Source organism: Delphinapterus leucas, chromosome 6 (assembly GCF_059928025.1).
Source record: "Delphinapterus leucas isolate spDelLeu-1000000601 "Yukka" chromosome 6, BTC_Dleu_Yukka2, whole genome shotgun sequence".
In the NCBI taxonomy this organism is placed as follows: Eukaryota; Metazoa; Chordata; class Mammalia; order Artiodactyla; family Monodontidae; genus Delphinapterus; species Delphinapterus leucas.
The window spans coordinates 50,305,711-50,329,765 of NC_143134.1; the positions used below are offsets into that span (position 1 = coordinate 50,305,711).

General features: G+C 36.4%; 1 protein-coding gene across 3 annotated transcripts in view; it reads left to right on the top strand.

Annotated features, from left to right (window-relative positions):
• The window catches only part of PLAA (phospholipase A2 activating protein), a 38,913-nt gene that overhangs the window by 11,362 nt on the left and 3,496 nt on the right, over positions 1–24,055 (top strand). For 2 of the 3 annotated variants that reach the window (XM_022551698.3, XM_089913117.1), the window contains exons 3-13: positions 4,015–4,115; positions 4,203–4,323; positions 6,544–6,711; positions 7,398–7,533; positions 9,608–9,777; positions 13,364–13,521; positions 14,202–14,421; positions 16,505–16,576; positions 19,453–19,521; positions 22,017–22,118; positions 23,656–23,820. In XM_022551698.3, coding sequence (XP_022407406.1) covers positions 4,015–4,115; positions 4,203–4,323; positions 6,544–6,711; positions 7,398–7,533; positions 9,608–9,777; positions 13,364–13,521; positions 14,202–14,421; positions 16,505–16,576; positions 19,453–19,521; positions 22,017–22,118; positions 23,656–23,820 — 1,482 coding nt within the window. The remainder of the gene's footprint in view (positions 1–4,014; positions 4,116–4,202; positions 4,324–6,543; positions 6,712–7,397; positions 7,534–9,607; positions 9,778–13,363; positions 13,522–14,201; positions 14,422–16,504; positions 16,577–19,452; positions 19,522–22,016; positions 22,119–23,655; positions 23,821–24,055) is intronic. The other variant, XM_089913118.1, reaches the window with a different exon arrangement.

Genomic DNA, 24,055 nt, shown 5'->3' on the forward strand with positions numbered 1-24,055 from the left:
AGGAAAGTGCCATCCCACACTTCGGGGCAAGTGCCAGGGCCCAAAAAGAGAGCTACCACAGTTTGCCTCTGGTCACTAGTTATTCAGCTTGCTGTCTCTTCTGCAGGCAAAATATACCCACTTCTCTCTCAATGTCAGACAAGCCAAAAGTCCCATCCAGTTGCAGCATCAAGTTCAAAATTAAGAATTTCTGGATGATACATAGTATTCTAAATATCAGGGAAATGATGCTCAGGTGTTTCTACATCAGGTCCAGACATAGTTCCTCTTAAATTTGGAGATCCTTGGACCAAAAAACACAAGTTATCTGTCACCCATTCACTCAGTATACAGCTGTGGAATATTGAGGGTAGTCAGAGGAAGCACCCCCATTCAGAAAAGGGAGCAATGCAAGACAGCAGTTTCTAATCTGTAGTCATCTGAAATTCGGATGGGTGGCTGTTTCAAGGACCCCCTACTCTGAGAGTGATAGGTTTTTGTGATCAGTTCCCTCTGGTCTCCAAAAGGGGTTTCCCAATCCATTGTTCTTCATGGCTCCCCTTTAACCCTCTGGGATTCTTTTCTGTTATTCTCCTTGGTCACATTGACCCTCCTTGGGGACTACCAACTTTTTCAACTTGCTTTCTGCTTGTGGGAGCTAGGTGCACAAGGGTCGTGTTAAGTCTTGAACAGTCACGGACATTTTTAGTTATTGGCAGCATAACTCTCTGAAAAACTTATGTTTTTTACCTGTTTGATTTCCAGTCAGATCTCTTTGTCAGCAGTCATACCTCAGCTGTAGTCTAGATTTGCTGTATTACTCCCCATCTCTCCTTTCTTTCCCTGTGTGCCTCTTCAGATTTAGCTACTGAAACCTTGTGCCTTTCAGACGTTAGTTGGAAAGCTGAACCTTTAGGTTCTTTTCCCTGAGCTGTTTTCCCAGGTGAAAGCATTTATTTTCAGGGCAACAACCTTAATTTTCTTTGCTTTGAAAATGCTTTAAATCCATTTGGAAGTTTTGGCGCTGTGCAGGATGGATGGCCATGTTTTTGATTTGTTCCTGTTGCATGGCTGGGTTTCAGTTGTCCTTTGCTGCTGAAAGGACTTCTCAGGTTTACATTTTTCATTTGGGCTTGAGAAGCAATTGGCTCTTCCACCTCTGCAAATCCCTAAGTTTGGACTCTTCGTTTCTGGCTGGGAACCAGCCAGTTCTTGATCTCATTCCATTCTTTTAGTACCTAGCCAAATGTGGCCAATAGTAAGCGACACCCATTACTGAAGTCCTGTTTTCCAACCTCTTTCTTTAGACTACAAGTTTGTCATGTCCTGAGTTATTGCCGGTAACAGCTTTATCAAATGTTCCTTACTACACGATAAGGAGCACCAGCCTTCTATTCTGTGGTAATAGTCTCCTCATTACCTGCCTGTTAAGCCACTACCATATATTTCAGCTTTTTGCTTCAGCAGTGCCTCACTTTTGCTACTAATTCTGAATCGGTCCGGTAGGCTAGGTGACGTTGTGGTAACAGACAACTCCAGAATCACAGTGGCTTAATGCAATAAGTTTGCTTTGCTTCTTATAGATCCAGTGCAGCAGGGGGCTCTACTCCTTGTGGGATCCGGATGACAGAAGTTTCACTGCAGCATGTGCTTTCACAGAGATTGGAGTAGTGGGGAGGGAGCATGGCTTCATTGTGCACCTATCCTTAAAGCTTCCACCTGAAAGTAACATTATTTCTGCTCATTTTTCAATGCCAGAACAAGTCATGTAGCATACCTAAAGCCAAAGGAACTGGGGAGTTCAGTCTTACCATTTGCTTAGAGGGTGAAGAGCAGAAAATATTTGATGAATATAACTAATGGCTACCCCACACGTTAAAATATTTATATGTTCCATGTATTTCCTGGAAACTTCCTCTTGTAACCTTCTAGCCTTTTGTTGGATTGGTACTACCTGGGCTAATGTCATCCTGGATTTCCCTATTTCCTAGATCCCGTGTTTTGTCATTCTTAACTTACTCTTTCATTTTAGTGTAATACAGCTGTTGCAGCTTCCTAAGAAAGCTGTGACATGGGGGTTAAATATATTGTATTTGCATATTGGAAAATAGCTTTATTCTAGTCTTATTGAATATTTGATTTTTTGGCTAGACATAGAATCCTGTGTTAAAACCATTGAACCTCAGAATTTTGAAGGCATTGCTCCATTGTCTTTTAATGTATAACGTTATTTAGAAGTTTGTCCCATAGAAAAGATGGGGAATCAAAATAGCATCACTTTTCTGGTCCCCTCCCAAACTTTTGGAGTCTTCTCTATTTCTAATGTTATAAAATTTCACAATGCATGTCTATCTCTGTTTCTCAAAGTGCCTTTCATTGGGCACTTTTGTGGGTTCATTCAATCTAGATATCATGACCTTCATTTTTAGGAATCTTTCTTGTACTATTTCTGTGTTCTTTGCCTCATCTTTCTCCTCCCCCTCCGCAATTATCTCTGGAATCCCTGTTAGATGTTGGACATTTTGAAATTACTTTCTAACTTTCTTAATTATCCTTTCCTATTTTTCATATATTTGCCTTTTGGGTCTAATTCTCAGGAGACTTTTCTCCCCCTAGTTTTTTAAATTATTTTTTCAGTTTGGTTCTTCTATTTTTAGCATTTAGTTTTCTTGTTCTCTCATTAGTTCTTTTTTTATATAATATCTGTTTGCAAATAATACTGTATTGAAGATTTTTCTTCTGCTTCCTGAAATTGAATTTTTCTTATGGGTCCCCCAAACCCCTTCCCCCTTATTTTTCTGTTTCTTTGTTTTGGTTTTTCTCTTTCGTGTAGGTGGAGCTTGATGGTTGGTGGGCTTCGTTAGAGGGTGATCTGATGGTCTGACTTTTTAGATGGAAACCCTCTCGAATGTCTGCATCTGGAGTTCTTTAACATTATTCAGTCCTCTAGAAAAGAGTCCTCCTGCCTCTTACTTAGGTGGAGTGGGATGTATGCCTGGCTGCGGATATTGTGGGAGCAGGGGGACTGTAGGTACCACATTTCAGGATGGAGACTTTCTACTTATTCCCCTTGTGTTTCTTAGGGTTCCTTATTCCAGCCCTTTATTATGCCTGGTGACCAGAGTCTAGAAACTCTGCTTCAGTTCCTCCAGAGAATAAACCTCCAGTCTCCTTCCTGCAGTGGATAAGGATGTACTTTCCTGACACTGTAGGCTGAGAGGAGAGGTCTAGTGTTTCACTCTGTTGTGTGCAGCCTTTGAATCACTGTTCTCATTTTTCAGGTCCTCTGCTTAGCCCCATCCTCTATGGAACCTAGTGGCTGGATACTTAGTCTCAGTTTTGTGGGGCCAGTTACTCTGCTTCTAATCGCTTTCTGTGTAACCTCCTCCATTTTGCTAAGTCAGTTATGTTGTTTTCTGTTTTCTTTGTCCTTGTAGATTAATACCATTTATAGCATTACTGTGGATAATCTGCCATTTTTAATCAGAACTCTGTCTTTTTTGTTTCCATGTTTTTAGATAATTTTTCATACTTATAATTTTTAGCTTGTACAGTGTTACATCAAGATCATAAGGCATTTAATTAACCATTTCACTACTGTTGAGTAATGAAATGAGTCAGCTTGACTCTAGTTTTTTCTGTCATGTTAACTAAAGTGACCCTAAATAACTATGTAAATAGTGTTTGAAAATCATTTGCATTATTTTCCTGTGTAGTTTCTTAGAACTGGAAGGGATTGTGCAGCCCACTTAATCCTGCTCCCTCATTTTACAGTCTAGGAATCTGATGTTAAGTAATATCCCTGAGGTCAGACAGCTTCTAAGTGGTATAGCTAGGACTTGGACCCACTCAGCCTGGCACCAGAGTCTGTGCTCTTGACCGCTGCACTCTTCTGCATTTCCATTGAGTTGAGCCTTAATTAGCTAATACTGTCACTTCATAAAGTGTTTTTAAAATTGTAGTGTTTTAATAACTAGCAAGGTTGAGCATTTTTCTCTATGAAAATGTGTTAATTAATGCCTTTTTCCCCTTTAGTTTGTAGTCTTTCATCTGGAAAATTTGGGACATTACTTAGTGGCTCATGGGACACTACTGCTAAAGTCTGGCTGAATGACAAATGCATGATGACCTTACAGGTACAGTAGTTCTATGTGAATATTCGAGAAAATAATTAAAGATGATGATTCTGTGGCAATTTAACTTAATACCCATTTTTCTCACAGGGTCATACAGCTGCAGTATGGGCAGTAAAGATATTACCTGAGCAGGGCTTAATGTTAACTGGATCAGCAGACAAGACTATTAAACTTTGGAAGGCTGGAAGATGCGAGAGGACTTTTTCTGGTAAGATCAGAGTAGACAGCTTTTGTAATCTTTTTGCTTCCTATTTGCACAGGTGATTTTTTTCAAAAATTTAGAAGTTTTAAAGTGGTATTTGAAAAACATCAGTGTATTTGAGCCATTTAACTTGGGTGAATGTAAATTTTCTGACAGTTAATATATAATATGTTTTTTTTTTTTTTTTTGAATTATTTATTTATTTTTGGCTGTGTTGGGTCTTCGTTGCGGTGCACAGGCTTCTAGGTGCGCGGGCTTCAGTAGTTGTGGCTCACGGGCTCTAGAGCGCAGGCTCAGTCGTTGTGGTTCACGGGCTTAGTTGTTCCGCGGCATGTGGAGTCTTCCCGGACCAGGGCTCGAACCCGTGTCCCCTGCATTGGCAGGCGGATTCTTAACCACTGCGCAACCAGGGAAGCCCGGTAATATCTTTTTAAAATATGTACTGAGACCTCTCATAAAACAACCAGATATGGACTAATAAATAGCTACAATATGGGTATGTGCTTCTGTGTATTTTATATATGTAATTTTTGGTACTCAGTTATGTTTTGGTTGTCATTTGAACAAGTTCAGCCTGAAACTTCCAAGCATAAGTCTTATTGAGGGTGGGTCAGTAGTGTTATCTTCATATATGAGGAAAACATCAGTCGTGCTTTTATTAATATTGAAGTACATTGTTTAATAATAACAACTTTCAGGCTTTGTTTATGTTGTGGTTTCAGGTGGGTAGTCTTTTAAAACCTCAGCTATTAAATAACTCCTAAAACGAGGCATCTGCTGTCTAATATTAGAACTGATAATTTATTTGTGGGGCACTTAACATTTTTGGTATGATTTTGTTTGTTTGTTTTTTCTTGCTTTTATTTATTCCTTAAAAGTTGATCAGCATCCTGGATAATACTTCAAGAAGTCCCTTTGTGCAGATAAAACTATCTGTAGGTGGAAAGTAGACAATGAGTTGTAACTAAACATCCCTTTGTTTCTGCTTCCATACATACAACATATGTGTTAAGTTTTTATTAATCTGTTATAGATAATCTGAATCAGCATAGGAAATACTGAGCATGGGAAAGGTTTTGACTTCTGGTCTCCTTTATTAGATCACAAACTTCTGAGAATGTTTTGTCTTTTAAAAAAAATTGTAGTGGCATCTACAATGCCTCAATTAATATTGAAAAAAATGGAATCTTATCAAGTTTTTAAAAACATTTAATATCCTTTGATGAGAGGAATAAATACACACACATGTATATATATATATACAATCAACATAACACAAGAAGTTTTCATTCCATAAATTCTTGCCCTTTTAAAAAATCAGTAGTCATTAATTTTTATTTTATCATTTTAATGCCTGCATTTATATAAATTATGAAATATTTCCCTTGGTAAAGCAACAATGTTTGGCTTTATATTTATGTTTTGCTTGAATCGAAAGAGGCAGGAATAGGAGGCAGGAAACTTGAATTCTTGCTTTAGCTCTGCCACTGATTGTGTGGTTTTAGATAAATTAATCTCTCTCAACCTATTTCACATTTTAATAAAGTTTACTTTTCTATGATATTTTATTTCAAACTCTTAAATAATTGAAATCTTTTTTGTAATCTTAGTTTTTCTTTTCTTGGTGCTTTATAAATATTAATCTCAGTATTATGTGGTGAGAAATTTAGGGGATATTTACTCTTTGTTATATATCTGTTTATATTTTAATATTGTGTATGTTATAAATTACTCTTGTTATTGGGGAAGAAAAGTTGAAATGAATTGTCAAGTAAAAATTGGAGGACTTCGCTGGTGGTCCGGTGGTTAAGACTCCGAGCTTCCACTTCAGGGGGCACGTGTTTGATCCCTGGTCGGGAACTAAGATCCCGCATGCCGTGAAGCCAATCAATCAATCAATAAATAAAGGATTTCCTTTAAAAAAAATTGTGGGGATCAGAAACTTATTTCTGGAGGGGTTTAAGAAATTTTTAAGAAATAATTTAGAGAAGATATGGTAAATATAGAACTTCCCAAGACTGGTGATAAAAAATACTGCCAAGCCTACAATACAAATTTTGGCTATCAGGTTTTCCTACTGGAAAAAAAAAAAGTATTTCTCTAACTTGAAAATCAGTTTTTAATATTCACTGGTATGTGTTTTATAATGTTAATAAAATACATAGAGCCATCAACCAAATGATCCATTTTTATTGATTTATCGTGTTCTTTTTTCTTTTAATACAGGGCATGAAGACTGTGTAAGAGGCTTGGCAATTTTGAGTGAAACAGAATTTCTCTCCTGTGCAAATGATGCTAGTATTAGAAGGTGGCAAATCACTGGCGAGTGTCTTGAAGTATTTTATGGTCATACAAATTATATTTATAGCATATCTGTCTTTCCAAATTGTAAAGGTAAGACTGTCTTATACTACATATTTTAAATTTTGTATTGAGCATTGTTCTATTCCATCTTGAGGTGGGGGGCGGAGGGCTAATGATTTAAATCAATTTACTAACTGTAACTTGAGTAATTTAGTAACTTTATTTCATAAGTATCTTTTTCCTAAAGGAGGAAACTGTATGATCATCTTTATATTAATTCAGACATGATGGTGTGTTGTAAAAAGTTCTTGGGCGGGTTCCCTGGTGGCGCAGTGGTTGAGAGTCCGCCTGCCGATGCAGGGGACACGGGTTCGTGCCCTGGTCCGGGAAGATCCCACATGCCACAGAGCGGCTTGGCCCGTGAGCCATGGCCGCTGAGCCTGCGTGTCCGGAGCCTGTGCTCCGCAACGGGAGAGGCCACAGCAGTGAGAGGCCCACGTACCGCAAAAAAAAAAAAAAAAAAAGTTCTTGGGCATCTGAGGAAAGACTTCTTATAATTTATTGGTATAAAGTGTAGTGTGTAAGATGTTAAATATATAAAAATGTGATTCTTTGAAGTTGTATATTGTATAAGTGACAAATACATAAAATTTAAAGCTATAATTTATAAATACTTCGGGGTTTAAAAATCAGTATGCCTATTTAGGAGGTGGTATATATAAGTGTACTTAATTTTATATATTCAAACTAATTTTTCCTGTATTCATTAATTTTAGATTTTGTGACAACAGCAGAAGACAGATCTCTGAGAATCTGGAAACATGGGGAATGTGCTCAAACAATCCGACTTCCAGCTCAGTCTATATGGTGCTGCTGTGTGCTAGACAATGGTGACATTGTGGTTGGTGCGAGGTACTTATGTTCTAGTCAATCAATTAGTAATATGTGTCTAGGCCTTAGGTAGGTGTTAGAGTGCACAGAGATAAGCCATAGGAATTTCAGGTGAATTGGGGAGACCACAGGCACATTTGTGTTACTAAACAAAACAGTAGTAGGTATAACAGCTTTTGCACTAATGATACATGATATATTACAATAGTATTGCACTGTAAGTTCTGCAGTTGAAACATGAAATTAGAGAAGTTAGAGATTGGTGTGGGCAAACTTTCTGGAGAAGAAGAAATTTGAATTGGGTTTTGAAAGATAATGAAGGAAAATGGTGGAGGAACAATGCTGGGGAACAGTGGATGACAGGGGAAGATGGTAGCGTGGGGCTTAATTATGGAGAACCTGGAATGCCCAGCATTTGTTAGATTCAGTGCTTGGGGTAAAGGGTTGTAGCTCTTGAGCAAGAAGTGCTGTGATTAAAGCAGAACTTATGAGTTATTAAATACGTAGGTTAGATTTAACTAGTGGTGACAATGGGCAGGAAACCAAGTTGGTAAGCAATTGCAGTAGTAGGTGTAAAGTTATGAAATATTCACCCTGCAGTGCTAATGGATAAAAGACCGGAAAATGAGATAATGCAGAGGGAAAATGATCAGAAGGGGGCGTGTCAGAAAAGGATACAGTTTCAAACTTTGGATGATTAGAAGTCCACATTAATAAAAATGGACAAGAGTGAGAATTGGTTTGGTGAAGAAGGTGATAACTTCCTGGGATCCAAGTGGTGATAAGCCACACTCATGCAGATTGGTCATGGGCATTTGGACTGGGTCCTAGTGTAGCAACTGAGACTGAAGATCAAGATTGGCACAGAACTTCCAGAGTCAAGCAATAAGGCATCTTTCTCTGAGGGAAGAAACATAGAAGGGGAGGAACAGAACTAAAGACTGAACTTGTGATACACTGTGGGTAGAAAAAGAGAAGCCAGTAGCCTAAACAAAAAGCAATCCAGATGTTGAAATTCAGAGACGGAAAAGAGATTTTGGAGGGAGATTGTGATCAGTGTCAATAAGTACATGAGGGGTTAAGGAATGGAAAGTTAGGAAAGCTTTTGGATTTGCTTTGAAAGATGTTAGCAGTGACTTTTTTGACATCACATTTTCATACAAAATGATAGAAAAAGGTAAATGAGAGGAGACAGATAAAGAGATTTTTGAAGAAGTGGATGAGGGAAAGGATTGTAGACTACTGTGGCACTGAAGGCAAGAGGAAAAAGGGCGACAGCCATAAGGGATACAGTGTCTAATAAAGCGGATGTATTTTACTCCTCGGCTGGGCCAGAGGTTGATTTGTTGGTTTAGTTATTTTCACCCTAAAGTCATTTAAAGTTGAAGAAAAATAAACAAAGGGGTAACACTGCTGTTAGTAGAAGGTTAAGTAAGAAAGTTTTTCTGCAGAGTTGGGTAGGATTAGTACAGCTGAAAGGGGCTAACTTGTCTCCCCTACCCCAAAATTTCACAAAGAGAAATTATGGAAATGAAGTCATTTTTCTGAAAATAGAGGCTGGGACTGTCATCTAGTCCAGAGGTGAAGCTGATTTTTCTTGATTCGGGTTACATTGCTAGTTAATGGCATAGTAAGGACAGGCTCCATGCGTTTCTAATGAATGGATATCAAGCATCTAGTATTTTCTAAGCCCTATCCTGGGTATTTGAGCCCTTTATAAGTTAAACAGTTTACTACCCTTCTTTATACCATAATACCTATGTGTGTAATATTCATTTTAAAAGTGTATGCTATGTCTGTAGATTTTTATGATGGTGAATATTTAATTTGGAATTGAAAATTGTGTTAAATATATATTTCTTTGTTCTTTGCCAGTAACTTTTTCCTTAAATAGTCTTTTTCCACCCTTTCCATTGCTTTAGAAAGTAATAGAGGGTAGTGTGCTGAAATCGGCATAGTTCTACACTCAGCAATAAATACATAGTAACATTTCTCGTATTCACAAATACAGATTATTTTTGCTTTGGATCATTGAAGTGTGATAATGTTAACCTACTGTGGCAGTGACTTAAAATCACTTTCTGTTTCCTTATAGTGATGGTATTATTAGAGTGTTTACAGAATCAGAGGATCGGACAGCAAGTGCTGAAGAAATCAAGGCTTTTGAAAGAGAACTCTCTCAGGCAACCATTGATTCCAAAACTGGTGATTTAGGGGACATTAATGCTGAGCAGCTTCCTGGGAGGGAACATCTGAATGAACCTGGTAAATATTTCAATGTATCTAGTAGTAAAAAATGCTGCCTTGTTTGCCTTTTGGAATAATGAGTGACAAGAAAAAAAGATTGTTTTGTTAAGTCATTCAGTATTATTCTCATTGCCAGGTACTGATCTTTGAGACTTTTTATTATGCATAACCACAGTGAAAAATCATGTTCTTTTTGCCTCTGCCTCACAGTTTTAAAGACTTGGAGCTAAGTTCCCATAAACAGGAATCTTTTTCTTTAAATAAATCACCTAATACTTAGCTCATATATAGTAGGTGTTCGGAAATCACTCATTTAATACCTTTTGGTTGATTGGATTCTCTGAGAGGTTGTACAGACTAAAAATAAAAATGAGTTTAAATAAAGCAATGTCTGCTTAATGCGTTAGGGATCATTTGATTTTAAAATCAGAGGACAGTAGTTGTCTCAAATGAAATCTTAGGTTGGATATGTCCATGATCCCTTGGTCCGTGGATCCCTGGGGATTCTGAGATCCTTTCAGGATATCCATGTGGTCAAAGCTAGTTTTATAATACTAAGATGTTATTTGCCTTTTACACTGTGTTATCATCTACATTTATGGTATAAAAGCGGTGGTGGGTAAAACTGCAGGCTCCTTAGTACGTAGATGGAGGCAGTGGCACCAAACTATTCAGGTAGTCATGGTGTTCTTCACTGGTATGCAGTCGTCATTAAAAAAGAAAAAAATGCCATCTGCCCTTAGGAGTGTCCCTGATGAAGCATTAAAAATTAATTTTGTTACATTTTGGCCCTTTAGTACGTGTCTTTTTTAACATTCTGGATGACAAAATGTAAAGTACACATACAGTTTACCGAAGTACCATGTGCCTCAGGGGTAAGTACTTCTGCAGTCATTTGAGTTGCAGGCTGAACTCTCCCTTTTTTCAGGGAATTCCATTTTTATTTCAAAGAACAACTACAGTTATTCAGGCTTAGGTATTTGGCAGATTTTTTTTTGAAAATGAACAAAACAAGAATATCACTTTAAGGAAAACAGCTGACAGCGTTCGTTGTCAAAGATAAAATTCAGACTTCCAAATGAAAATTGAAATTTTGGAAAACTTGTGACATTAGTGGTAATATTAACAAATGCAATTTTTTTATATTGAATAATAAAATGTGTAATCATATGGAAGATCTGCATAGCTCAGTGAATCAGTATTTTCCAAATGACCAGTTCATGGTCTTACAAAATCATACATGGGTAAAAGAACTGTTCAAAGTATAAGATCAATGGATTTTAGTATAATAGAGCATGAAAAATTCATTGATACAGTTTCAGATTCTAAATTTGTAACCTTTAGGATCTACTACTTGTAGAATATCCACATTTTTCTGAAAAGGCTATTAAATTAGTCCTCTGTTTCTCAACTGTATTATCCGTGTGATGCTGGATTTTCTTTGTATACATCAACCAAGCAACAGATTGCAACAGGTTAAATGCAGGGGCAGGTATGATAATCCAGCTGTCTTCTATTAAGAGAGACAGTAAAGAGATTTACAAAAATGTACAACAATGCCAGACTTCTCACTAAATTTTTAAAACTGTACTTATTTTTCATTGAACTATTACTTATTCAATATGTAATGGATCTATTACTGTTTTCCATGAAGTAAATATACTTTTTGCTCTTCTCATTTTTAATTTCAAATTCAGTAAATCAACTGATATAACCTACATAAAAAAAAGCTGTTTGGGCTTCTGAATAACATTTCTGACTGTAAAGAAATATTGAAACCAAAAGTTTGAACACCACTGTATTATTTCATGTTTTTAATATTCTTACAGTTCTTTGCAAAAATGTAATCTTTTTGTCTATATATACACAGTCAATAAATATTTACTAGGTACCTACTGTCTGCTCTGCATTGGTCTAAGCTCTGGGGAATACAGATAACAAAAGGGACAGAAATCTCTGTTCTCACAAATTTATGTTGTACAGGAGGAGATAGATAATTTAAAAGTTAATAAGTAAATATACAAGTATGTCAGATAAGTACTATGGGAAAAGTAAAGCAGGTATTGAGTTTTAATAAAAAATAGAACAGGAGGTTGAAATTCAGTGGTCAGGAAATGTATAATACTTAGGATAGCACTGGTTGCTGTAACAGATAAATCCTAAAATGTCTGTGGCTTAACACAAGAGAAGGTTATTTGTTGCACATTTAAAGTTCAGTTGACAGCAGGGTATGCTGGAACATGTTCGTAGAATAATTTTACTCCTCTAGGTCATTGAGGGACCCATGCTGAAATCACCATCTTCATCATGTGCTTGCAGGGTCCCCCTGAATTATAGATATTCAGCCACCAGGCAGCATAAGAGGGGAGGGTAGAAGATGATGAACTAGGCCTAGAACTGGCATTTATCACACCCACCCAGATTCCACTGACCATTACTCAGTGTGTAATCTAGGGACTACAAAATGTAAGGGGGCGGAATAAGGTAGTCTTCGACTAGACAGCTACAGCTCTACCCATTGGAATAGGAGCAGGAATCTCTGGAGGACAGCTAGCAGTCTCTGCCACTGAAGGCCTTGCTGAGAATGTGGCTTTCAGGTAAAGTCCTTAAGGAGACAAGGGGGCAAATCTTGCTAACATGTACGTGGAGAATGTCATAGGCAGAATAAACAGCCAGTGTTATAGACTCTAGGGGGCTAAAGGCCTATAGTAGGAGGCCATTGAATCAGTGCAACGGAGAAATAATGGTGGCTTGTACCAACGGGTAGCAGTGGAGATGGTGAGAAGAGGTAGTCTTTTAGCTATATTTTAAAGATAGAGTTGATGGAATTTGCTGAAGGATTAGAATTGAGAGAAAGGAATCACACTCTTCTATTCTTTTTGGCCTGATCAGCTAGAAGAATGGAGAATCATTTACTGAAATGAAGTATTGTCAGAAGATACTCGTTAATAAAATTTGTTTTATTTTCGATCAGCCAGCTACTTTTTAGTAGAATCACATGTTTTTAACCATCCTTTACTTAATAGAGTTTTTAAAATTTTATTTATTTATTTATTTATTTTTGGCTGCATCGGGTCTTCATTACTGCGCACGGGCTTTCTCTAGTTGCAGCGAGAGGGGGCTACTCTTCATTGCAGTGCGTGGGCTTCTCACTTCTCATTGCGGTGGCTTCTCTTGTTGCAGAGCACGGGCTCTAGGCGTGCGGGCTTCAATAGTTGTGGCACGTGGGCTCAGTAGTTGTGGCTCGCGGGCTTCAGAGTGCAGGCTCAGTAGTTGTGGCACACGGGCTTAGTTGCTCCGTGGCATGTGGGATCTTCCCGGACCAGGGCTCGAACCCGTGTCCCCCGCATCGGCAGGCGGGCGGATTCTTAACCACTGTGCCACCAGGGAAGTTGCAGTAGAGTTTCTTTTAAACCGTTATTTTCTTTTTGGCCAGTTTCCAGTAGAATTACATTTTAAAATATTTTGTTTCATAAAATTTTCTATTAAACCAAAATACATATTTTCTTTTATATATAAACTTTAACGTTAAAACTTTTCTATCTAATGTTTGTAAAATTTACTCTGCCATTCTCTCTTTGATTCTTAAAATTTTTATTTTAAGGTACTAGAGAAGGACAGACTCGCCTAATCAGAGATGGGGAGAAAGTCGAAGCCTATCAGTGGAGTGTTAGTGAAGGGAGGTGGATAAAAATTGGTGATGTTGTTGGCTCATCTGGTGCTAATCAGCAAACATCTGGAAAAGTTTTATATGAAGGGAAAGTATGTCGACTTCTTTCTAATTGCTATTATCTTAAAGCATTAGACAAATTAAAAGTTTTCGTTTCCCTTTCCCCATGCTAATAAAATTTTCTTTGGTGTTTTGACATTTAAAAATAGATTTCAATGGGGAGATTCTTAGTCTTGAAGTAGATTTTTTTTTTTTTTAATATCTTTGCATGTAGAGAGAGCTGCATTTGTGATGGACACTGCCATTATTTGCCTTTTGGTAGTTACATAGATAAGCTGTTCCCAACCATTTTGGATTAGGCGCTTCTGTGTCACCTTTCATCTAATGCTTTGTGCCTAGTTATATTTAACTTGACAGGCCATGAGGGACCCTGCAGGGCTGTGCTTATAATGCCAGCATGTTTTCATGAGTAGGGTAAGGTAACAGCTAATACTTTTGGCCTTGAGATCAACTAATTGGAAACCATCCTTTGGTCTTACAATTAATATGTAGTAATAATCCATCCCCCACATCTACCTGCCAGTGAACTACTATTCTTGCACCACATGCATATGGTTGCTATTAAATATTATTTGCCAAGTGGAAGATTTTAAAATTGTGCTTTGGAGAAAGTTTAGCACTATAATTATTAACATAAATCCGTGTTATGTATGTCATTAATTTATGTGAACAGATAGTAATCACTTATCTCCTTTTTATATTCCTATTAAAGGAGTTTGATTATGTTTTCTCAATTGATGTCAACGAAGGTGGACCATCATATAAACTGCCATATAACATCACTGACGATCCCTGGTTAACTGCATACAACTTCTTGCAGAAGAATGATTTGAATCCTATGTTTTTGGATCAGGTGGCTAAATTTATTATTGATAACACAAAAGGTCAAATGTTGGGACTTGGGAATCCCAGTTTTTCAGATCCGTTTACAGGTAAGTTAGGGTTTGTATTAAGTCTTATATACTTCCACCAATGTTGATTATTTTTTTTTCTTTATTTGTCGTGTTTAAACACCTATTATGATTAGCTGTTTAAATAAAAACCAAGATCTACAGCAGGTTTTTGCCGCAGATATATATTTTTGAGGCTCAAATTATATAGTAATTTTGTATTTATGGAAACAATTGTAAATCGTTCTCTTTCAAAAATACAGCCACACTGTAAACTAAATAAAATTAAACTGAAACTAATTCAGTCATTTGAAATGAAAAGAAACCTGTAAGTTCCTTCATGTTATTGCTTCTTTTTAAAATATATATTTTGGTGAAATTTAGTAAATAGAAATTCTGTTGTCACATGAGGCTAAACTAGTTAGTTATGCATCAAATCTAGAACTGAACTATGGGTAGTTTTAGTTTACATGTTATTTGTATTCCACATGTTCATTTTTTTTTTTTTTTTTTTTGCGGTACGCGGGCCTCCAGCTGTTGTGGCCTCTCCCGTTGCGGAGCACAGGCTCCGGACGCGCAGGCTCAGCGGCCATGGCTCACGGGCCCAGCCGCTCCGCGGCATGTGGGATCCTCCCGGACCGGGGCACGAACCCGCGTCCCCTGCATCGGCGGGCGGACTCTCAACCACTGCGCCACCAGGGAAGCCCTCCTCATGTTCATTTTAAGTCAGTTGTTTATAACATAGTATACAGCATCTAAAATGTTATTAATGGGATTAGGTTCTCATGCCAGTAGTATTATAATCCCAGTAGTATTAGTTTGAGTCTGGGATCCTTGGAAATGGAGTTTAATTCTGGAAGTATTAGCCTGAGCTCTGGGCCCTGGGAACTGAGGCCATGATATGGGATAGATATAGAGCTGGCCCTATATCTATCTTTTCTTAGATATAGGGCTAGCTCTAAATAAAAATTTGAAACTGACACTTTATTGTTAATGGGTTCCTATTATTTCTGACTCTATCTTTCATGTGCTAGTGCTCTTTCTCGTATTGCAAGGATCCCATATCCTCTTCTTGTCTCAGGTCTTTTTTTTTTTCTTCTTCCCTCACAGATGCTTCATGCTCCTAAATTATCTCCTCTCCTTCTAGTTCAAAATTCCATTGTTTGTTCACATAATAAAGTTAATCTCACCTGCATGTTGACTTAAACAGATTATCAGACTGATTCACTATGAACTATAAATGATAGGACCCTCCCAGCAGATGCACTTGACAGAACAAGAAAAAAAAAATGTTTATTACCTGTATATTTCTGTTGGTTGGAATATCAGTCTACAGTACAAAAGAGTACTGTATTTTATAAGCTATCTTGTGGGATGGAGGACCGATATTAAAGCAGCTGGCTCTGTCTGGAAATCTAACAATAATTTGGCTTTTTTGCTCCTCTGAAACTCTGTCAGCATCCTTAGATATATCTTTTTGTAGACGCCTCTGATTATTTCCTTAGAGATACTAACAAAACGTACTCACACACACCACACATTTGTAATTGTATAAATGGGAAGTCTGTTTCCTTTGAACCACTCATCCCCTTTGTAATTTTCTCCAGTAGGTTGTAAGCTTCAGTGGATACAAGCAATCTTGTTCCCTGCTAGATCTCAGCACTGAATGCACTGTTTGACACATGAATTAATGAACCCAGGGGTTCTCTAAAAGATTCACAGTTGGTGCCTGTGGTTTGATAGCAACAACAGCAGCGGGAATTCTAGTGAATTCGTATAGGAACAGGAACTGATTGTATGTGTATATTATTTAGGTCAGAGACCAACTGCAATTTATCTTTTTATATTTGAATTCCTAGTTATTTTAATATTTAAGTGCAGAAGCTAAGATATAATAAAGGATTAAAGTTAACAAAAACAAAACTTGGAGAATCACTGAAATTTTAGTTTCTTACTAACCTTTCCAACTATAAGACTTCTGACTGTAACTCTTCTTATTCTGGTATGGGACAGCCTTGCTCTTTTATTTCTCCCCAAATTTAGAGTCTTCTGATGTAAGCAATGTGCCATTTATGAAATGCAGGATTCTGGCGTACTTGAGACCTTTCTTTGTTTGCATGCACAGGTGGTGGTCGGTATGTTCCAGGCTCTTCATCAGGATCTTCTAACACACTGCCTGCAGCAGATCCTTTTACAGGTGGGAAGCAGTTTTGATCAATATGTCTTTCTTCACTAAATGTATAACATTTTGTATTATATAGCTTCACATTTTGAAGATATTATCCAGTAACTGATAATTCCCTTATTATCTGTGTTTCCAATCTTGATGGATCTCCTTTTCTTTAACTTCTAATTTTTTCTTTTTCCTCGAGTACTTTTATAGCTTTCCTCATGACTTTTAATAACATATTATTAAAATTCATCATTTTCTCCAGTGGTCCTTCCTGGAAGGAGAGCAGAGTCATTAAGTTCATAGATTTTAGAGTCAGACAGACCTTGGTTCAAAATCTGGCTCTACCACTTACTTGCTATGAGAAGTTGGCAAGTTACTTAACCTGTCTGAGCCTATTTTTTTTATCTGTGAAATTAGATAATAGGGGAATCCACCAACCAAGACACAGCATGAGTGCTATCACTGGCGAGATGCTACTGATCACGAGCAGAGAAGGAGCCATGTGAGTCCCTGAGATTGGATGGAGCAGTGCAGTCAAGAAGTTTGCCCAGGCATAATTTGCCTTTAGCATGGAAGGAGACAGTCCACCCAGCTACCCAGGATTAGTCTTCCTAATCTAAGTTATTAATGGCCTTCATGAAGCCCTGGAGGTGTTGGTGTCTCTTCAAAGTGACTTTATTTACCAAAGGTATGCATGCCTCAGCATCAACACTACTGGAAAAAAATTGGACTTTAATACAACTGAAGAAATCTCTGTTTTCAGAATAGCATTTGATGTATCTTATGATGCTGTTGTTGGATCTTCAGCCAGAGTTCCTGGACAATATACCAAATTTGGGAAGAAATTCATAGTATTTATGGTATCTATTGGCCTTGCAGACTTAGTACTGTGAGCTCTAAAAGTGACCGTATAGTCCTTTCTAAACCATAGATGGGACCAACACACAACCTTGGGTCAGTATCATGAAGTTGTGAACTGCTCTCAGTGAGCTTCCCTTCTCCTGAGAATGCATTGGTGGCCCAGATGCAAATAAATAGCTGTACCCTGTGCAGTGTACCAGTGTACTACAGAAACCAACTATCAAGCTAAATGTTGTGATAGCATGATGGCTATTAAGGAAGTCTTTGGTGACCCTGAAAAGGCAGTAAAGATCTGAAGAGTAGATAAGATGATAACTTTCTCTATCAGCATATTCAGGCACAGTGATGCTCTGAAACTTAGAACAACAGAGTTCCTGAATCTCATTAGCAGCTTTTTTTTGGAACAGAAAGAATATACCAAGCTTCAAACAGTACCAGCAAAATCAAGAGAACAACTGGGGCCATCGTAACTGGAGCATGCATGTCTCACTGTTGCACAGTGTCAGTAACTCAGAAGATGCACTGATTATGGAGATATGCAAGATAGCATACTAAAAGTCCAAGAGAATTATGGAATTAATAGGTTAACTGAACCACACTGTTATAAAAGATAGGTAAAAATGTTTGCCGTATTGAGATATTATAAAAATTAAGTGGTATAGTACATATAAAGTGTTTAGCAAAATGCCTGGAATATATTTAAGCCCTCAATATATGTTAGCTATTACTATTGTTGATGTTGTTCCTCCAGTTTTACCAACAGCACTGGGGCCAAAACATTACCCATCTTGCTTCTCACTTAAGGTCAATCTTAATTCTTTTTTCTTTTCCTCATTTATATGATTCTCAAACATTTAATGTCAGTTAGAATCATATGGGATGCTTGTTTAAGTTAGTTATTGCAAGGTCCCACCCAGAGATTCTGATACACTAGATTAGTGAGGAGGTTAAAAATACTCAGAGTCGGATCCCTTCCCCAGGAATTCTGATTATATGGTCTTGGATGTGGTTTGCTGTTTAGGTAGTTTTAAAGGCTCCCTATTGGTTTCTAAAGTGAAGCTAATTTGGAGAACTACTAGGCTATTATGGGCAGGCCCTGGGAGTCTGCATATTGAACCAGTGACTCTCATTCAGGTGGTCAGAGAACCACATTTGGAACAGTGTAGGACTACTTTCTGCCTCATAATAATGCCTTGGGCAAATTATTCAGCCTTCCTCTTCTGAAATATTATATAATAATGATCTCTAATTAATATTTAAATGATCCATGCATATAATATGCTTAGCATGCTAGCCAGCATATGGTAAAAACTCAGCAAATCCACTTATTCTGTGTTCTTCATTATTTTAATGAATGCTGTTCACATCTGCAGTTTCGTTTTTTAGTTTTGTTTGCTTTTTCTGTATCTGTTGCACTGGTTATACCAACTCCTGAATATTAAGCTTAGAGGGGCTAGAACAATAGCTCATCTTCTTCTTCCCACAAAGGCTGATCCAGGACTCCGAACATCTCCAAATCCTGCTGATTCTCTCTCTGCACTTGTTTTTCCTGTTTCTTTCTTTCTTTCCATTTTCAATAAAGCAGCTACAAGTATTCTCAAATTTGAGACTGGGCTATTATCATAGCATCCCTAACTCTTACCTAGTTTCTTTTCTATTTGTCTTATGTGCCAACTAATCCCATCTCTATTTCAATAAAATAGCGTTCACATTTCATTATGGAAACTTTTGACTTTCTTTCTCTCCAATCTATTAATGCTTTTATAATTCATTAAACTTCTATAATTATAGTATATAAGGCATGTAATATTTATTTTATAACTTGAGAATTACTTTTCCATCTAATTTTATTGAGATCTAACTGCATGCCAGATACTGTTCTAAGCATTTTGCTGTATTAAATTTACAGCTGTTTTATTAAGATGTCATTCTGAAGTGTGACTAATAATGAAAATAAGTCATTCTGTGTAAAGAAGGAGCAGTTTGAACTTTATCATTTGCTGTTACCTATGCTTACTAGGAGTATTATTGCATTTTAGGTGGTGGTCGGTATGTACCCGGGTCTGCAAGTATGGGAACTACTATGGCTGGAGTTGATCCATTTACAGGTACACATTTTTCATTTCCTCTTTTTTTTTATGTAATGAAAGGTTAAGGAAATTGGCATCTTCTTCTTGCTGGAAAACTTTTTATACAGTAAATCAAGACCAAACTTTTGACCTGGCTTTTAGAGTGTTCTCAGAATTGTGTCATTACTGCACATTAGAATCATCTGGGGAGCTTAGAAAAACTACTTCAACCTCATCCCCAGCGATGCTCACTTGATCTAATGTTGCTCTGGGTTGGGATCTTAGCAAGAGTAGTTTTATAATTTTCTCATGTGCAGCCAGGATTGAAAACTGCTGTTCTACTGTGTTAAGGCTGTTTTCCTCACTATCCTTACAAAATCTGAGTTATTCCCATCTCTTCCACTTCATTCTTACATACTTAATGTGTTTAGAATATATTTACACATTGAGAGGACTCAGGAAAGAATTTGCTTTTACGATTTAGGTCTGGAATATTTGGCTTTCCCCTGAGCAACTAACTTCTTAGTATCCAGCCTAAACCCTGACACATCTTACTTGTTTAGCATTGTTGAATATATGCAGGCATACTTTTTTACTCTGTATAGGCTGCCATAAAACGCAGAACTGAACTTGTGGTTCACCTCTTGTAAGCTTGACAGATCTCTTGGCATATATATTTCCCTATTATTTTATACAAGAGAATATGTGTGACATATATGTTATTGAGCATAATAAAATATTCATAAACCCACCACTGTACTTGAGAACTACATTGGTATATGATTTTTTTAAGCTATTTTTTCATTGTGAAAGTAACATTGGTTGGCAGTATTGAAGTTTAATGTAGTAAGTAATTAAGATTAAGGACTCTGGAGTGAGAATGCTTAGACTCAAATCTCAGTTCCACTACTTTTTATGTGTTTTACCTTGAGAAAGTCATTCTGTTTCTGTGCCTCTCTTTTTCTCATTTTGTAAAGTTATATCTACTTCCTAGAAATAAGAGTTTAAAATTACGAAATATATGTAAATCATTTTATACGGAATAAATTCTTAGTAATGTTATACCTGTTGTATTACAAAAGAGTCTTAAAGTTCACAGTGCTTCCTCTCATTTTTAAGAAATTAAAGTTTTTAACAGTTTGTTGTATGTAATGGACCTTTGTATACCTTATCTAAGCCACTGTCATCTCTCACTTAGACCAATGAAATAATGGCCTCCAAATTGGTCTCTCAGTCGTCCTCTGTTTATGCCCCTCCCTTGATTAAAACCCTGTAATAGCTTCCCATTGACTGTTTTCTCTTGCCTTGTATCACATTCCTCTCTGCCTTTTTTCTTCCATACTGGCCTGCATCAGTGTCTTGAGCATGGCATGCAGTTTTCTACCTCAGGAGTTTGGTACTGCTGTTCTCTTTGGGAATACTTGTGCCCTCTACTTTGCTATTTTGACCAGTAATTATTGTTTGGCTTTTTCCCTCCTTTCTCTTTTTTATTTAATTTTGCAGTATAGTATTTATTAAATGAATTCAGTGAAACTTCCTGGATATGCACATATACCTCTTGCTAGATCCTCTAGTCTATCATAAGCTCTCAATGCATCCTATACGTTTCCTTCAGAGAACTTTTCATTGTATTTAATTGTTTGGATGATAATTTGATTTGCAGTCTCCTTACCACAACTAGACTCTAACAACCAGGAGTACAGGCAGTGTCTTTGATCATGTCAATAAATATTTTATGCTTTGTAAGCAATTAGAATTAATTTTGTGCACTTACCTCATTCTTCATTTATCTACCTTCCCCCTTTCTATTCCTAATATACTCAGAAGATTAAAATGTTTTATTCATATTTTTGCAAAATACCTTCATTTTACGTCAGAACAAAAATGTTGTATAAATTAAGATTTGAAATGAATGTAAGACATAAATGAGATTTAAATTATGCTTTAGTTGAAGTAGCTTTATACACTGAGTATTGTTGAATTTTCATCTTGTGGCAGTTTTTTGTTCATCATCAGATACTGAGTTAGTGTTACTATAATGGGGACTTAAGAAGTAAATACATATGCCCTTCAGGAGCTTACAACTTGGGAGGGATTTATAAAAATGATGTAGAAAATGATTGGAGAAAATGACAGTGCCTACTACATGACTTGGAATGAGAAAAGAGAGATTAGTATGCCTGGAGAAGAAGGAAATGGAAAGTTTCATAATTGTTTTGTGTTCTTTGATCTTTTAAAAACTTTCAATTTAGATTGAATCTTAAAAATATGAGAGAAGTAGAAAATATGAAATGGAAAGGCTTTGTTTTACAATGAAGCTCCCATTCCAAAAACTAAAATTTATTATATTAACAAATATATACAGTATATAAAATCTTACGGATTTATTTTCTTTTTTTCTGAAGTTGGTTGTTATTTTATTGCATGCACTGAATAGTTATGTATCTCAGTAATTTTGAAAACAAAAATCAGTTAGAAAAATCTTGCTCTTGACCACTCTGAATGATTTCCACTTTCTTCTATCCTGTAAATAGGGAGCAGTGCCTACCAATCAGCTGCATCTAAGACACTGAATATTTATTTTCCTAAAAAAGAGGCTGTCACTTTTGATCAAGCAAACCCTACACAAATATTAGGTAAGTGTATTTTAATTAAGTAGTTTTCTCACATGTCCACAGACTCCTTGAGTTGCTCTCAAGGCTGTTTCTGTCCTAAGCATGTGCTGGGAACCAGGTGCTTACATGATAGAGACTTGTATTTCGGTATTACACAACTGAGTCAACTAAAAATACACGATCTGATAATGGACATTAATACTTTATAAGAAACCTTACACAAATATAAGTAAATGCTTTTTGATGACTTTAATGAGAAAAAAAAATTAAAGGGGAAAAATATCAGTCACATTCCCTAAGCTCTTAACTGATTTCAGAAAAAAAATAATGAAAACGAATGAGTAAAGCATTTAAAAAACAAAGATCTTGTCTGTAAAAATGAAACTGCTCAGTTGGCTTTCATTGCTTTTTCTGTTAATGTTTTCCTCAAAACAAAATGACTAGGTTTTGTTTTGTTTTTTGTTTGTTTATCTTTGACTGAGAGTATTACTAGCTCTGTTTTCCTCAAAGATTATGGTGAGAGTCTATTGAGATAAGATTATATACATACCTGAATATATGACAGGGGTCTTATTGTTTTGGGGAGGTTTGTTTTGTTTCTCATCATCCTTCATACTATCTTTATAAAAATCATTCATAGGTCTTTTCTTAATTGCTTTATTTTTGAACAATAAAGAAGTGTATACACACTTTTAGACAACTTGACATTTTTAAACTGTTGTACAAATATAAAAGATCTCTTTTTGCATTCCCTTAATAAACTGTTTTAATATTCTGTTAGTGTTAAGCAATTTTTAATGCCAAAGAATAATGAAATAGATCCAAGTTTCCAGTTATGATAGATAAAAATTTGTAAATTTGGACATTATATCTTCTTAAACCTTTTGTGATGGAAATTTGGCCTTTTTTATTCTTTGAGATGAAAATTTTTGAGGAAATAGTGTTAGATTACTCAAAGTAACATTAATGATGACAAAGATGCTGATATTGAAGATGCATGTGAAGAGTTGGAAAGAAATAGTTTCATGAAATGTCAATATTATGGGAAGCAAATTAAATGTTTTTTTAAAAATGTGATGTCAAATGTACAGATGAAACTAAGTCAATAAATTAAATATAAATACACATTTAGCTTTTTGACTATTTCATTGGCAGTCATAGAAGTTGCCATAAGTTGGCTAAAAGTTGTTATAAATTTTCTCTCTGAGAAAGTAGGGGATTGACTTACATATGACATAATATTACTTTGAAAAGCATTCAAAATGATAACAAATATGGTATACTTAAAAACTTATTCAAAGCAAAAAGCTTTAGAAGATCTTAGAAGACAACAGGTAAAATAAAAATCATCACAGTAATCTTTCTTTTTCTATACTGTACTCAGCTTAAAATTACTCCCAGGCCTTATTCTTGTTTTATGGTCTTTGATAATTGCTGTGAAAAGTCTTACCTCCCCATGGTGTGTGGTAGAGTACTCTTATTGAAAATGTTGGCATTTATGTGATATATCTGCCTAATTACAGTTAGAGAAAATTGAAGGTTTGGATTTGGGTTCTAGGTAAACTGAAGGAACTTAATGGAACTGCATCGGAGGAGAAGAAGTTAACTGAGGATGACTTGGTACTTCTTGAAAAGATACTGTCTCTAATATGTAATAATTCTTCAGAAAAACCTACAGCCCAACAACTTCAGATTTTATGGAAAGCTGTTAACTGGCCTGAAGGTACAGAAACACTCTTTAAAATGCAACTAGAAAGCAGAAAGTATATCTTTTAATTTCATACTACTGGTGTTTCTAGATTAAATAAAAGTTGACATGTTAGTTGAAATTCGCATTGGGAAAAACTTCACAAAAAGGATTCACTATACCACTGTAACTCATAGTCTTGCTTTGGTCACATACCTTAAGAGAATCTGAAGGTAATGTAATGATCCCATACATGGACCATTTTGTATAC